Source organism: Talpa occidentalis, unplaced genomic scaffold, assembly GCF_014898055.3.
Source record: "Talpa occidentalis isolate TD23 unplaced genomic scaffold, MPIMG_talOcc4v2.1 talOcc4.16, whole genome shotgun sequence".
Taxonomy (NCBI): Eukaryota; Metazoa; Chordata; class Mammalia; order Eulipotyphla; family Talpidae; genus Talpa; species Talpa occidentalis.
In genome coordinates, this window is record NW_023601653.1 from 16,435,473 (window position 1) to 16,453,241 (window position 17,769).

The window sequence follows — 17,769 nt, forward strand, 5'->3', positions numbered from 1 at the left end:
GTAAGAAAGGCTCTGACTTCAGTAAATCACACTTGTAGGTGATCTGTTTAACAACATGTTGAATTCTGAAATGGTCTTTGCCAGGAGAATGGGAGCTCCCCCACTCCTGCAACTCACACTCAGCATTCCTTGGTCCTCAGGATGTCTGCCAGCACCTTGACAGGTGTGATGACTGCATCCTCTTGGCTTCCTACTTTCCCTGCCCAGCTCAGATGCTGGTCAGTCATTTCCACAGTGACTTTTCCAGTACTTTCAACTCTGTACCCTTTGTCTTATGCAACAGTCCATTTGCTTTACCTCGAAGAAATGTCACTGTCCAATTGTGATATTTCTGTTCAATTTTTCTGTCTCCAAAATTTTTCTATCAGCCAAAATTGTCAATCGCTTGTCCATTCTCCTCATTCATCCTTGTCTTCATTCAAACTAGCATCTGCTGAACACCTACTGTGAACAAGACTATTTAGGCCTTAGGATACAAAGTCTAATCAAACATGGCCCTGAGCCACAAGAAACTGGAGCCTGCTACAAATTCATTCCCTGTGACATCAGTGGAGTCATTAGTACTTCTCAACAACAGTTCTCTTTAGCCCTCATGTCACCTTAGTCACATTGCCCACAGCAAACGTCTTACTGTCACTGTGCCATCATCACCTGCATGTTCTTATATCCTTAGTCTCTCCACCTCCACTGGCTCTCCACTCTCCACCTTCTAAATTCTTTCATTAAGCCTGTCTTCTCCCTAAAATTTCTTCCCAGCTTCCTTATCCCTTTATACCAAACTTCAGATGAGGAGTCTTTGTTTGTTATCATTCTCCATTTTCATTTATTCTTTATCCAACTGCAAAAAATTTCTGGTCTTCAGAAATCACAAAAATGGCTCTCGTGAACTCACCAGTGGCCTCTCAATTGTCAACTCTAAAAGTCTCCTCTTAGTTTCATTCTGCCCTAGCTCTCTGTAGCGTTTAATTGAGCAACTAATTGCACTTTCTTCCAATGCTGTTAGCCAGTCCCTCTGTGGTGATACTTTCACTTCCCTTGGCAGTGCAGTTTCCCAGACTTTCACCTCCTGGATTGCTCCTTCTCAATCACCTTTCTTAGGGTTCCACCCCAGTCTTCCATCTTTTCTGCTAAACACTCATCTATGGGGAGATCTCACTGTCAAAATTTCAATGATGACCTCAACAGACAATTTTCAATCCGTATCTCTAGCTTCCACCTTTCTTCTTTCTTCTTCTGACCCATCAGACAATGACCTTAACTCTAATTGATCTTTTTCTATTACAAAAGTCCTTAATGCCTGTTTGTGCTTTCTAGTATATGTGAAATTATGCTGGTTAATATTCAGGGTTTTTTTCCACATCCTTCATTACCTTATATGCCAAATGCAGCCATATGCCTACAGTGTTTTTTCTGACTCTAATGAGGATGCTTACAAACCTTTAAACAACTTCTTAGGGGGAGGAGCAATTGTATGGGGAATATAACCAAAATGAAAATGCATACATTGTGCAAAGATGAAAAAAGATGTAAGAATTATATAAAATAAAATATGTAAATAAAATAAATAAACAATAAACAATACCCAATTAAAAAAATAGTCTTAGGAGATCTTATGGAGATCTTAAGATGAAATTGAAAAGAAATTAATTCTAGGTTTCACACACAACATCCATATTTTCAATAAGAAAATCGATCCTTTAAAAGAATATTACCTTCTTTGTGTAATCGTCATTATATTGCTTAAAGAGATCACAGATTGTTCATCATGACGTGGTGAAGCAACAAAATAATCCCAAACTGGTGAGAAAACTTTCTTAGCCAACTCATAATTGCCAATCTGATAGGCGCCCTATGACAAAAAGCACATAGTCTTATGCAATGTTTTCATTTGTGATATGTTTATTTTAAAGAAGGATCCTATCATGCTGATCTCATCTATAATTTTTCACATGTGCTATTGTGTTCTACAGTGCAACAGTCAGGTAACAACGGCCACTGGCAGGGGAGACAGGCACATTTTGAAATCTCTTTTATTTCTAAATTGCATGGAAATTTGAAACTCTGTAAGGATGTTTCAAATTCTCATAAGCAAAACAAAGATCACATCTGAGCCAAATTAATTTCATTTCCATCTATCTCGGCAGCGCGCTCCATTTATTACAGACACTGTTATAATGAACAATCTGTTCCAAGAGAAACAATCAGATTTCCCAAAACCAAAATATGAAATATACTTCATTCTTTTCAGGTTCTGACTGACACTTTCAGAGTTTTTGTGCAACAAAAGGTTCACAGCTGAAAAGAGTGAAGAATTAAATAGAGACACTTCCGAGAAGCCATGATCCGTTTTGAGGTTAATACATTCAACATCAGGCAAAATAGCGACTTCACTGGTATAACCTAGAAGCTTAAGAGAAGATAAAAACAGTGACTTACCTATTTCTCCTGGTAGAATATATTTCTTTAATGATATTTCTAAAACTCCTTCCATTTAAATATGAATAACAATATGAAATCTCACCAAATGAATGGTGAGCTATTTCAGTCTTTAAAGGAACCAGGCAGGATATAAAGTATAAACAAATTGATTGAATGAAATATGTAAATAACATGTTGCCAGAGTATGTTCCACTCAAGGGAATAGCTTAGAGGGCCAGAACTTTTTAAATCTGCCAAGTCAGTACTCATACTCTAATGAGGTTTCTACTGTGTGCTAAGTTCTGTTAAGAAAGATTCTTCAAAGCTTAAAGTGATCTCATATTTCATGAACTGTACTCAAGTTATAGATATGAAATCACAGAAAAACTACAAAGAATAACATAATAATTACAGGGCTTGAATAAGGAGAAATGAAGACTTCAAGGAGGAGAAAGGGCTGGAGTTGATCCCTAAGGTTGGGTGGAGAATCAGACAGGCACAGTTTGGACAGAAACTGAGAAAAGGTTCCATATTGGAAGCCACCACTATGCATTCAGCAAAGACTGGAAGGACAGGTCAAAATGTAAATAAAAATGGGGAGGATGATCAGGCAGGTAAAGTGGGACCTGATTTCAGAGGGAATGAAAATCAGGTGGAAGCCTTTAAAGATGCCAAGTACCAGACTAAGCACCTTTTGTCATTATTGTGCTGACTCTTCAATGACTGATGTATGAAGAGAGCTTGATTAGCCTCCTTGTTTCAGATGAGGAAACTGCGACATGGAGTTGAAATTTGTACAGAAACTAACATTCAGTTAAAATAGTGGAGCTGAGACTTTGAGAGGTAAATGACTCACTTTCCTGAGCTACTTCGGTTAAATGAAGAAGTTGAACTAAATTAGTATCAGATGATTTTAAGATTTTTCATGGTGAATAACAACAGATGATGTCTATGGGAGTGAGTGAAACTATCATGGAATGTTCTTTCTTTTAAAATATATACCATTTCCAAAATATTATTATTTATTCAATTAGTGACCATTGCAAAAACAAGAAAGAATGCCATGAAAAAACAGCTTTATCAAGGCATCTGTGTACCTTCACAGAGGAAGACTCTGATACAAGCAGGTTCAAAGGTGGTTAACTAGTAGTTGTATGCAAGGTAGAGTTAAGGAGAGGGATAAAAATAAGAAAGAAGCACTAAAAGAAAAAGAAAGTACAGTACAGTCCTCCTTGATATACAGCCTTCACTCACCTTCCAGAACTCCACTCTTGGCTTTCTTTTACTGTATTTCTTTTCAGATGCCTTTGCAAGCTCTTCTTTTCCCCAAACTCTTTATAAGGGAGTGACCCAGGGCTCAGACTTTGAACCTCTCCTTTTCTTCATCTACTCTCATTTTAGCCCAATGGCTTTCACTGTCTCATGACCACTTTCAAATTCCTCTCCTGCCTTCCCAAACTCTCCCAAACTGCAAATACACACATCAGACTGCTCAATAATTCTCACTAAATATGGAACAATCTTATACTAATGTGCCTCATTTACACTACACACAGATGTCCCCAACCTAGATGATGTCAACTTTAGCTATCCAGTTGGTCAACTCAATATCTGAGAGTTATCTCTTTTTTCTTTATATTATTTCCATCATTAACTTGTTAACTGCACCTTTAAAACACAACCATAATCTGATCACTTCTCACCACCTCAAACTACTGTCATACCGACCAAGAAACACTCAAATCTCATAGGATTACAGTAACAAATGCGTTCATCTGCTTCCATTCTTACTCCCTAAGGCCTGTTCCCATCATAGCAACTGAAGGCGATCCTTTGAAAGTAAAAGTTCACGTCATATCATCCCACTACTCAAAACCTTCAAAGGTTGCCTATTTCACTCAAAGTAAAATCCAAAATTTTTACAATGGTTTAGAAATAATTTCATGGTCTGCATCCCCAATCCACCCACTCACCTCTTACTTCTCTGACCAATTTCTTTTCATTCTCCATGAGTTCCTCTGCTCCAGACAGAGCCCCTTGGTGTTTATGAAACATACCAGATGCAATTCTGGAAATCTTAGAGCTTTCCTCCCTCTATAGAATGCTCTTCCTCCAAAAGCCTCTCCCCTCACCTCCTCCAAGTCTCTGCTCAAAACTCACATTCTGGGTAAGGTCTCCCCTGATCACCCTATTTTACTCTGTAACCTATTTTTCATTATCCACTTTATATTTCCAGTTCCTCTTACCATACACTAACATCTCATTTTATAGCACTTACTTTCCAACATACTACGTAATTCCCTTGTGTTCATTGCTTTTTACCTATTTCCCACAATGACATTTTGTTCATTTGGTTTAGAATGGTAGTTGTCAAAGTGTGGCGCCTTGACCATCAGCATCAGCACTGCCTTGAAATTGTTAAGAAATGCAAAATTCTTGGGCTTCACCCCAGATCTACGGAATCATAAAGTCTGGCAGTGGGGCCCACAATAGTTTAACCAGCATTGCAGCTCATTCTTGTGCACACTTAAGTTTTAGAATCATTAACCTAGAGCAAATTCATCACAGACTAAGTGCTCACTAGAAATGTGTTTGATGATTTTTAAAATCCTCTTTTCCTGATGACTTCCTTCTACCCACAGAAGAGGACACCTAGCAATTATACTGTACTATCATGTGGCTGACTAGTCCAGGAATGAGTACCCGACTCCAGCTGGGTGTTTTATAGCCTCCCATCAAAGTGAGATGAACCCCCTACCTAGAGTTTGGTTCTAAAGTGGAGGCTGATTACACTCCATGCACCAGGAGAATTTGAGAGAAAGTTTATTGCTCATACAAGGGTTCCCAAGGAGAGATAGGCAGGCACAAGCAGGTCTGGCTTGGACAATGCAGAAAGAATGTGTTGGGCCTTAATCATTGACTTGGGAGTTGGACTTGGGAAACTTCCTGCTAGCGGGAAGCTTTAAATTTCCTCCTGGCTCCAAAGGTGAAGGTAAGCTCACAGACCTCCTGATCAAGCTTGCCCAGGTATAAAACCAATGGAAGAAAAAAAGGATGAGCTTTAAAAACAAGGATGTGATCAAATATCAAGAATGAAGACTGGGCCTCCCTGGTGGCACAGGCAGTTGAGCGCCACACTGTGAAGTTGTCCACAGCCACTGCAGCGTGGATTCCATCCCCGCTGGCCGGCAAGAATCCCAGATGGTGCCACAGACCTCTCCTGTCCCCTCAGCAGTGTATTTCGGTCCGTCTGCCTGTTCTGCTCCCCACTCTGTCTCTGGAGGATCCCCTCAACCTCCCGCGCATCTGGCCTGTACCCCAGCACTTGTATGAATAAAATAAATCTTTAAAAAAAAAAAAAGGTCTCCCCTGGTGGCACAGCGGTTGAGCGCTGGGCTGAGAGGCTGCCCACAGCCTCTGCAGCGCCAGTTCGTTCCCGGCCGCCGGCAAGGGTCCCACAAAAAAATAAATAAATAAATATATAAATAAAGAAAAAACAATGAAAACCAACTCTTTATTACATTGGGTGAGCCAGTCAGAATTGCTTATCCAGGAATTTGGAATCAAGAGTATGAGCCACCTAGCTGATCTCTGTAGCTGAAACTAAGGGATAGATAAAAATTCAGGAGCTGCCATTTTCCACCAAAGATGGAAAAGTAAAGACAGTCAATCACTGGAGAGAGAAAAAGAAAGCAGGTTATAGATTCAAAGGTCTGAGGACCAGAGCTGTGTGGACCCCACAGCCTTCCCAGCTCCCAGTCTCAACCCCGCAAACCAGGCTATTTCTCTCACTTGCATCCAGGGTCTCAACTAAAACCGTAAGTCAAAAATCATCTAAACAAGGGCTATTGTTATGGTAATGAGATCAGTACAAAGACAGTTGAAAGGAGGAAATGACATCTAGCATAGGATCTGGAACAAAATCAACATTGAATAAATAATAAATAAATGAGTAGAGTTAGTAGCAATATTCAGTTAGAAAATGAGAAGGAAGAGCTGAAACTTGCAAAGAAGTTTAAAAATGGAGAGATGATTATGTTTTAGCTGGAAGTTTTCTTTTTTTTTAATTTAAATGGTCATCGACTAAAATAATACCTCTATTAATCAAAGAGTTTCAATGGATTCATACATGAAGTGAGAAAAAAATGTATGAACTTCATTTTCCTCTCTCCTGCCACCACTGTGGTAACTGACAAAGCATTAAACTCAACTGCCAGTTCTTATCAAAACCTGATGCGCAACACCAACCCACGCAGAGAAGAGATGGGGGGATGCAGGCTCTGAAAGAACTTGGCATATATTAGAGGTTGAACACATGACACCCTTACAGCCTGGCCAGAGCAGGAGAAGCGCATGAGCTGCTTCACGTGTCAAGTTTACATGTGCTACCAGAGTAACCTTGTATAAATCACTTAACCTCCCTGAGACACCCTTTCTTGGAATAAGATGGAATTGGTAGAGAAAAGATTAATCTCTATTTCCTCAGCTATAAAAGTCATACTATTGGGGGCTTCCCTAGTGGTGCAAGGGGTTAAAACGCAGTACTATGAAGCTATCCGCAGCCACTGCAGCACAAGTTCGATCCCCGGCCAGGGAGGTGACCCACATGGCGCAGCAGACCTCTCCTGACTCACCCCACTGCTCCCCTCAGCAGTGTATTTCAGCCAATCAGTGTATTTCAGTCAACTCTGTCTCTGGTGAATCCTCTCACTCCCCACACCTCTGGCCTGCACCTCAGCTCTTGTATGCATAAATAAATAAATCTTAAAAAAAATAAATAAAAAATAAAAGTCATACTATCATTTCATTGAGTCATTGTAATAAATGGAATAATGAATTTTAAAATGTCTGACACTCAGTAGTGTTTTAATAAGTGACATTCCCCATTTTTTATGTCAACGAGCCATTGTGCTCCTTCACTGTCTGATTCAATAATCCAGGAGTATTTGCATTTGTTCTTATATCCGTTTTACGGATAGTGAAATTGAGACCAAGCAACTTGTCTAAAAGCATAATCTCTAAGGTCAAAATTAAAATCCTGACCACAGAAGTCTAATTTTCAATGTTTTGTAAATATTATGCAGCTGGCTCAAAGTTGAAAGGGAAGAATAAAAAGAAATAAAGTTATAAAGAGGAAAAACATTGGAAAATATCCAGAAAATATAACTCATAGTTTCCCCCCTCCAAAAAATTTTCAGAGCACCTTAATTGGTGGATCTCTACATTAAAAAAAAAAACCTAGTAAAGATTTGTCTGATTTTATTAACATCTACAGAACAATGTTGAATAAAAGTTTAACCTAAAATCCCAAACCTAGTCAGTCATAGGCATTTGCTGAAATATATCCCTATTTTACTATATTTGTAATAATATTTCTTGAAGAACAGAATTGTCCTAAAAGTTAACCACCTTCATGAAAAACAGATTGAAGTTCCCAAAGAAAGGTACATTTACTTGATGGAAATTAAAAACTGAAATCTAAGTTGCAAATTGAGTAGGTTTACTAAGTGAGAAGATTTTGCTTCAGCCACTTAATATTATGAGAGAGAATGCTCATAAACTGTCATAACTGAACGCCAGCGCTGCAAATATAGTGTCAATAAAGAAACACAGGTCATTACTTTATGACACTTCTCATTATCTCAGCAGTAAGCCTGGACTTAGTTTTATTAACTTTCAATGAAAGTTCTGCCAAATGAAGCCCAAGAGTCAAACCACTCCCTGGAGAAAAATTAGGCCTTGATGAAATATTCGGTTCCTCACTTTGAAATAACTCCATCACTGCAAATTAGAGAATATATTAGATTCCAAAGAAATAAAAACATCAGAAAACCATGAGCCAATTTGACATGCTAAACCAATGCTAGACAAATCCTAGCAATTCTCTCAATTTAATTTTCTTTGAAAAATATGATAATATAAAATGCCACTAAGATCTTATAGTCTATAATACTAATAAACTCTTAAGAGAAAAAAATAGCACCATGGAAATATGATAAAATTTAGAATAGCCATCAGCTCTACAGCCGCTTAAAATTAGATGTTGAGACTTAGGTGAATGAATCATTATTTTTAGCACCCCACTCATTTGTGATATTTTAAGTCAGTCAGTCATTTCAACATAAGGATTAATTCATTAATATATCCATAATTAAAAACAATAATATATCTTAAATGCCTACTGTGTGATAAGTGCCATTGGTTAAGCATTTGACATGCATAATTCAAGTTACTACTTATAATAGCTCTGGGAGGCAGTTACTATTATTATTTCCACTTCACAGATGAAATTCCTTGCCAATATCACATAACTCACGTAAGGAGCTGAAATTTGAACTCAGGTATATTTGTCTCTATTATCTCAGACATTTCACTTCTATAAATTTATCCCACAAAAGTAACCATGGATGCAGGCAAAAACAAAATTATATACAAAGATACGCACCACAGCTTTGCTTATAAATAGCCAAAGGCCAGGAAGTAATCTCCAACAATGAAGAATTACTAAGTAAACTATGATACAGCTTTAAGAAGGAATACTGTGTGATCATTAAGAGGGGCGGGGAAAAGAAGGACTAGAGTCAAAATAAGGGGGGAGGTGCAATTGTATGGGGAATATAACGAAAATGAAAATGCATACATTGTGCAAAGATGAAAAAAGATGTAAGAATTATATAAAATAAAATATTTAAATAAAAAAATAATTATCAATAAAAAAAAGAATTGTGTTCTGGAAGAATACTTCATGGAATGGAAAAATGTCAATTATATAATAAATAAAATTATCAAGATGTAATGTCATATGTACATTATGGTTAAAATTATAGATTAGGGCCTCGCTGGTGGCGCAAGGGGTTAAGAACAGCACTATGAAGCTATCTGCAGCCTCTGTAGCAGCAGTTCAATCCCCAGCCGGCCGGGGAGATACCTACATGGCGCAGCAGACCTCTGCTGTCGAGCTTGCTGCTCCCCTCAGCAGTGTATTTCAGTAGATCTGCCTGTTCTGCTCCCCACTCTGTCTCTGGTGAATCCTTTCACCCTCCCATACCTCTGACCTGTACCCCAGTTCGTGTATGCATAAATAAATAAATATTTTTTAATTACAGATTATACACAAACTCATGCATCTGTGAGTATATGTATAGTACATATGTATGTGTACACATGTGTGTAGAACACACATGTGGCACTATTGATACATGGACTGGAAAGTCTTTATATGGCAGGGCTATCCTCTGCCTTATAGGGTGCTTACAAACATCACTGGTTTCTATTAATAGGTCCCTATAGTACTCCTAGATTATCAGAAACAAAAATATCTCTTGACATTGGCAAACATCCCCAGGAGCCAAATTTTTAAAATTAATTGTGTCACCTCTGTAATCCAGGGAAAAAGTTATTGTGAGATGCAAAATAGGAAAAGGATTGATTCCCATTTATGAGATAAATTACAATATAAAAGACACAAAAGGAGCTTTTGAACACCTGCAGCAACTTTTCTTCTATCAGAAATTATTGGGTAACTGCTGCTTCACAGAAAACAGAGGGAAAAGTTAGCAGAATTCTCTTTTACCTGGGTCAAGAATGTCCGAGCAGTAACAGCAGAAAGAGGTGGATAAATCAGAATTGGTTTAGTTGACTCCCCCACGGCATCTCCAACAAGCTTACCAGTAGAAGAATAAGCAGCAATTGCAAATATATATTTTTCATTGGTTTCTAAACCTTTTACTTCAAAAATGCTTTTACCATCAGCTGGGATCTGTTAACAAAAGCATACTTCAAATTATGTATAAAAATTGTTATTTTTTGATATCCTCTTTTTTTGAAGTGCCTATTCTAGAAAATTGCCCATGTTAAGTTTCATCTGCCTTTTTCTTATTGATCTTTAAGATTTTTAAATGCATTTTGAAAGCAAGTTCTCTGCTTGGTGTAAGTATCCTCTCAACACCTATTTTTCCTTCTCTCCATGGTGTTTTTGGATTAATAAAATTTCTATCTTCTTATCTTTTCTTCTAACTATGCCACCTACTCTAATGAATAAAATATCCTCTTTTACACTCTTTAAGAGCCAGAATATGGTATAACAACAGAGTTTGGGTCTGAATAACTTTCAAAACATATCAAGTGTGTGTGTAAATTTATACCAAATTTCCCAACTATCTTCTTTTTAGTGGTAAAATATCTTGAAACTACCTATTCCTACTAAGTTCCAAGAGATGAAGAACTCTTATTTCATATTTAACATTTGGTGAAATTTCCAGATGATATGGAAATTAAAAGGAGTTGGAATGGTTGCTCTATAATTATCCTGCTATTACTCAGATTTGTATTGGGAAGGATGGACTACAGGTCCAAAACTATTGTCTGTGTAGTAAAGAAAGTGGAGAAATTAAAACTAAATATGCTTCCTCAAAGTTCTGACTCTGTTTAACATTGTCAAGGTGTTTCATTCTGAGTAAGAATTCACCTTTGATTCAGCTCTATGTACCATTTCAAAGGTAATATGACCTTGAAAATATAATTAAATAAACCTTATATGTAAAAAATTAACATGTTCATTTACTTGGAGTTTAGTTATGACTCAAGTTGAAATTAGAGAAACTCACTGAATATAATGGCTTCATAAAAGGAAAAAAAAAATACCATTTGTCATTAGTGAGGCTTTTGGTAAGGCTTCATGAGTTTTGTTAATTAAATCTTCAAGACTTCTTTTAATTTTACCTACCGCTTCTCCTGAGTTTGGGAGATGGTTATTGTTTAGCCTCACTTTTCCATAGCTCCCTTTCGCTTTGCAACCCAAAATGCAGTACCAGGAGACCTGCCAAGGAGAAAGGCACATCCATCATCCGTAGTCTGTTTAATGAGCATTCGACTTCTTTTATCATGATGTGACACAAGGAATACTTTTCTAAATAAAAATATAACTATTCAAGTTTTAAAACATGAAATCTAATTTTACTAAGATACTCAGATTAATCTTTTGAAAAAGACACAAATAGGGTTCTTTTACCTGGTACTGCCAAGGCTAAAATATTATCCATTAATATTTTAACTACCATTCATTTAGCAGTTTCTGTGTGCTAAGTATGGTGGGGAAATGTCTCTATACTGTCTAATAGTCACAATATCCCTGGAGATGTGATGACTATTGTCATTTTGCTTTGCAAGAAATGGAGATGCAGAGGTGTGTATGGTAACTTGCCTAAGATTAGGCCATGGCAGGAAGTGAGTCCAAAGATGACTTGACCTTGCTGGGAAAAAGAGATCCACACTGAAATTATTTTCATATTTTATTAAATAATACATGACAAAAAGCAAGTAGAAAAAGCAGCAAGATATCAGCTGTAACATTTATATGAAAAAGCCTGGAAGAAAATTCTCCTGAGAAAGGATAACGGTAGCATTTGATGGTAAAATAGTAAGATTGTTGGTAATTTTTTTCTCCAGTTTATAAACTTTCTGACAAATAATGTTTTAAAAATTCTTATATGTAGATATAAACGCAAAGAAAAATGTAAATTCCACAGAGACAACCAAACTTAAACTCGATTAAATGGTTAGAAAATTGTCCTTCTGGAAGGGTGTCAAAATAATGAAGATTCCTGATTGAATTGAACTACTCTCACTGCAGGGGGAAAGGGAGCCAGTCGATACCTGGGAAATGGTAGTAGAATGAAGCCATAATGTCTGAGGGTTGGGGTTAAGGGGGTTGTGTTGTGTTCACTGGGGAATTCCCTTCTCCAGAGAGGTTCCACCTCACACCTCAACTCTGAAATTACAAGAGAAGCTGCAAAGAAGGGAAAATGTAATGGTCTCTAAGAGACAACTGCCTCTTAAATTTAACCTGCATTTTCTCCCCCCAGGTCAAAAGAACTATCCGAAAGGGGTCTAGTCTGCATTATGGTTCTTGACCCTGACTGCAGCAGAATTACTCTTTAAAGTACGGTTTGTACAAATTCAACCAGTTTTTTTAATTCATATCCCTAGGCTTTTGAGATTTAGATGAGTCAGAATTTCCTATGCAGGTATCCAAGTCCTTACATTTCCTAAGAAAATTTCTTAGGTGATTAAGGAGCACTAGATAAAGGCAATAGAGCTCCAAGGACAGAGAGAGCATTGAAAGAACTTGGAAGCTGTAGGTCAGGGGGTTAAAAATCATGCAAATCTCAGGGGAAAAAAATCAGAAACTAACTTCCCTTTACTTCCCATGCAAAAAGAGAGCCATGTTTCCTAGGGGGAGAGGAGAGACAGAAAGAAAGACGGTATTATATGACTTGCATCATTATTGCTGTAAATTAAGTTCTATATTTAAACCAGAATTTGAAGGATAAAATTTTCTCTAGAAGCATTCTTACAAGCAGACTTTATATTTGTTTCATTCCACACACGAAAACATCTTAGTTTAACTGTAAGAAGCATTGTGGAATTAGAATCTACACAAGAGTAAAGACACAACAAACAAATAACTAACTTTAGAAGTTAAAGTTTATAAATAACGGTAGGATTTCCAACTATTAAAACAGACCTTAATAAATGGAACGCTTTAACAGGCAATTTTGACAAAAACAAAAGATGGCCGAAGACTCGACACAGAAAACTTATTTAAGTCCATAGCACCATCTAGTGCTCTGAGTAGGACATGGAACGATAATAATTTTCTGGAGGGCTCAACTCTACTAATGTATAATACATGGAAACTTCACAGAATGTCCTGAGTGTCAAGTCCTCCAACTTCAGGTCAAATTTGGAACCATTATGTCTTCCTATTCCTAAGCTTTAGGAAATAAAATAAACCAGTTGCTAATTAGAAATAACATAAAAAATGGAATTTTGGTGACAAAAATCAAAGTAGTTGAAAATATTGAACTAGAACTTTTGGTAAAGTATGCAATTCTGAGTTGAATTTTTAAAATCAGTGAATCCCTGCTCTTAAACAAATCCAAAAATAGCTAACTTTTGAACTTTAAAAATGCCTACAACTACAATAATACATGATAGCATATTAGATGTAAAATAAATGTTCTTTCTACCTCCTGAAAGGTCTTTTATTTTTTTTATTTTTTTTTTTTTTATAGAGGCACGTTTCCTTCATTTGTTTGTTTGTTTGTTTTTTTTTTGTTTATACAAGCACTGGGTACAGTCAGAAGCGCGGGAGGGTGAGAGAATTCACCAGAGCCAGAGCGGGGAGCAGAGCAGGCAGAAGGACCGAAGGACACTGCTGAGGGGAGCAGTGGGCGGCAGGAGAGGTCTGCGCGCCATGTGGGACCCTCCTCCGGTGGCCGGGGAGCAGCCGGGGATTGAACCGGCGCCGCAGAGGCCGCGGGCAGCCTCGCAACCCGGCGCTCAACCGCTGCGCCACCGGGGAGGCCCTGAAAGGTCTTTTATTGCTATAAAGCAATATGAAGGTGGTAATAATTCTCACTGATGTCCATCTCCCATTGGTCTGAAGCTCTTCAAATAGTGGAGCCAGACTTTATTTGTGCTTATTTTTATATCTCACTACCTCTCACAGAATTTGTTAGATAATAGACAATCAATAGTGTTCACTGGACAGAATTAATGGAAAAAATCAATAATGTACTCATATTCTTTAAGAGCATTAATTGTTTTTAGCAAACTTGACTAATACAGTTAACAACAGAGATGGAGAAACGCCAGTGATTATGTCAAGAATAGTCATACATTATCTCACTTTTACTTTTCCTCACTTTGCTTTTACAGTGAACATATTTGACAAAGGAAAACAACAACAAAAACACCTCTGAAAGAATATTTAGATTCTCTAAGGTAAGCGGTGCAACTAAATTTTAAACTTACATCTTCCTTACTTTACAGCCTGTGCCCTTTCCACTACACTAAACTGATGTTAGTCCAGGCAAAACGTCCTAAAGATAATCAAAAATAAAACTTTATTTTATATATAACATCAACGAGCATGCTGTTGATAATCAAAAAAAAAGAAAATGTAAGATTTCAAATAAATTAAGCAGAACCAAATACCTGTTAGGAAATTAAATCTCAAGTTAACAGTGACCTATGTGCCAAGTTTCAAGGTACTGGGGATGGAAGAAAGAACCCATTTTTTAATAAACACATAAAGACTGATGTTTTACAATAGGCTAGAATTGTAATGTTTGCATTAAAAGGAACCCCATTTACTTGGGAAGACTTTGGGAAGAACTTCTCAATTCACCACTCCCAAATTTCCTTACCTCTATCATTGGTTCTTGAGAGTAACTGTGTTGGGGGAGAGGATGTTCTGAACAACTTCCACAAACACAAGTGATAAGGACTCCACCCGTACCCCACAGCAAAGACATCCAAGGCACCAAAGATTACAAATCCCATAACGCCACCACCACCAAAGGGAGGATTGCTGGAAACTCAGGGTGGAGTTAGGTAGCCAGGCTTGGTATATAACCAGACAAGTGGGCCTTGGGGGTCCTTGGTTTTTCACCAGCCTTCAGCATGCTATTGGGGTCCCAACTCAGCAGAACTGGTAGGACGCATTCACCAATTTATTTCTCTTTCTTTCTCCCTGGGTCATTCCTTTTTTCATTAACCCTATTTATAAATTAAACCCTTTTTTAACCATTTTTGTGTGTGTGCCTGCAGTTGAGTCTCATTATAAATTCCTTTAAGCAGATGAGGACCCACATGCAGGGCAACTCATTTCACATTAGGGTTGCCCTCTAACAACTGCTACCCTCTGATTCCACTTCAACTGAGACCTCGAACTTGAGCACATCAGGATGCCTGATGCAGCTGTGTCATGGTGACAGAAATACTTAAAGAGAAATGCTCCTCTGTTGTCCCTGTTCACTGCATATTTGGGAATAGCGAGGCTATATAGAGCATAAAGGGAAATACAGAGAAGGAAAGAGTCGTGAAGAAACTGAGCATAATTAAGACATTAGAATACTGATCCCAGCACTCAGGGCTTATAAATAAGGCTATTCAAGTCTTAAAAGCAATAAAAGCATTGATCATTATCATCATAAAGGTACTTACGGTGCTTTGCTTGATGAAAAGATCATAATGAACAACATACCTGAACATCTGAAATAAATGGAGCAGGTTTTAATGTCACAGAACAATGAGTTCGGGACATCAGGATGGGTGGAGGAGGGATTCTGCTTTTCTTTCTTTTTGAACTTTCCAAATATTTCTGATATGAATATAGGGAATTTTGCTCGGCTTCAACCTTCTCAATTAAAGAATATGCTTCCTACAACAAAGAGCAAAAATGGAAAAATACATCTCAAGAGCTAGAATTTCATTTATAGGTGTAGATTTCTGCTCACATTAAGCAACATTATCTTGCTATATGAAGTTTGCTCAGCCTCAGTGGTATACTTATTTCAAGCACTGAATTATTTTAAAGAGGTAAAAAAAAGCTACTAAATAAAAGTAAATAAATAGCTTTTACATGAGGCAATGTAATATGTATATCTAATATATTTATCATTATTATACATTACTATGAAATTGAGAAATAGGTTTTCAATAACACATCAGATAACAACAACAAAAAAATTATATGCTCACATCTTCCGCTGCCTAACACAGTGCCTGGCACATAAGAAGGGCTCACCAGTCTTGAAAGGTGAAATGAGCCTTTACCTATCAAAGAATCAGCCCACAAACCTCAATGGAAAGAAGCTTCCACACCGATTCACAAGGAAAGTAAGTTCGAGCTTTGTTTTTCAATTAGGTTTGTGCTGACAAGCAACAGTACTGAGGACAAAGGTACTATTAAATCTCCCTACAGTTTCCTTTGAAGAAACTGAAACCTGCCTCTTTTCAGAAGTTACTCCGTTTTTATGAGGACAGATTAATGTTAAGTACATTTGACAATGACTTTTGTGCAGCAAAACACTTAAGGAAAGATATAATGCAATCTTGAAAGGTGTGTTAAGACATATACAAACAACTATCATTAAAACTGGAAGGATAAATTGCTGTTTACTGCTTGTCTAGTAGACCTCCCTGAGGTCTATTCTAAATTTACAGTGCTACTGAGAACTCCTACATTTCAGAAGGAGATGAAATGTAGATTCAGTCATACCCAAGTATCTGGGGAATGAATGTTTCTGAGTATAAAATATACAATTTATAAAATCAATCTAAGAAAAAATGCAGCAACAAATGTATAGTTTGTAGAGAAAAATACACCATAACATAATTTGGATATGACAAGCAGAATGTTCCAGAGTGCTCAAAGTGGAAGACAGGTAGTAGCAGTAAAAAAAAAAAATTTGCTACCATGTATTGGCTGCTTTCTCTGTGTATATGTTTAGTATTTTATATATGTCATTTCATCAAATCTTCCCAAGATGCCTCATTTTACAGATGAAGAATTTAAAACCTAAGAGAGCATGAGTAACCTAAGAGAGCATGAGTAACTTAGGTCATGCAGCTAGTCAGTGGCAAACCTGAAACTGAAATCCAAGACCCTTATTTACCTACTATGCTATATTGTCTTAATTGTAAATAGTTAAGTTAAAAGAATTATGGAAAGACAACCTAGATGGAGTTTCCTAGGTGGTATCCTTAAAACACTTGAGATTAAAAAAAAAAAAAAAAACCTAAAATGTAAATATGCTAAAATCTTCTGCAAGTAGCTTGAAGACTAAGGGTCAAAACATGACTGCATGGGATGGGGACAGAATTAGAAAGTATTCACTTGTTATCAGGAAGATTTCAGCATGGAACAATAAAGAGTTGAGATCTCTGGGGGGAAAAATAGCTCACATGTATTCTTCCCCCAAAAAAAGCAAAAATAATTGATTTCACTAAAATGCCAAGAAAAAGGAAAAATAATTGAACTCAGTAATCTAATTACTCTAACATAGTTAATAGACTGATATTTAGAGGAGGTAATAACAGGAAATATTCAAGTCAGGAGTGATTAGAATTTCTAGTGACCTTGGCTTCTTCATTAATTCTAGTCCCCAAATAGAAACATAAAATTAGATTCTGTGTTGATTATAAAAAATAGTCTGCTAACCCAGAATGCTCTTTTGCTTCAAGTTGAAGCACTGTTGCTAGAATTTGGAATTGTTCAGACCATCTCAATTGTTTGCTTAGGTTCCATCGAAAATTATCAGGGGGGGAAAGTCTAGATGCTCCAGTTGAGGTTCTCGGCAACAGAAAAAACAGGAAAAAGAGGTTTGCCCCAAAGTGGGTCTGAGCCTGAAATGAACAAATGCCAGCTAGTTTGAGTCTTTTTTTTTTTTCTCTTTTAATCCCTCTGATCAAGATTGAGATTGCAAGAAGGGAGCAACCAATTGACCCAAATACACCACGAGACCTTCTCTTGACTAAGAGAGAAGAAAGAACCTGAAAGGT

The 17,769-nt window shown here is 37.2% G+C and overlaps 1 protein-coding gene across 5 annotated transcripts in view; it reads right to left on the reverse strand.

Moving 5' to 3' along the window:
- Nucleotides 1-17,769, reverse strand: part of CFAP54 (cilia and flagella associated protein 54) — a 226,279-nt gene that overhangs the window by 155,218 nt on the left and 53,292 nt on the right. For all 5 annotated transcript variants that reach the window (XM_054696113.1, XM_054696112.1, XM_054696111.1 and 2 more), the window contains exons 20-23: nucleotides 15,470-15,646; nucleotides 11,144-11,236; nucleotides 9,992-10,177; nucleotides 1,713-1,849 (exon numbers count right to left, since the gene is read on the reverse strand). In XM_054696113.1, the coding sequence (XP_054552088.1) occupies nucleotides 1,713-1,849; nucleotides 9,992-10,177; nucleotides 11,144-11,236; nucleotides 15,470-15,646 (593 nt within the window). The remainder of the gene's footprint in view (nucleotides 1-1,712; nucleotides 1,850-9,991; nucleotides 10,178-11,143; nucleotides 11,237-15,469; nucleotides 15,647-17,769) is intronic.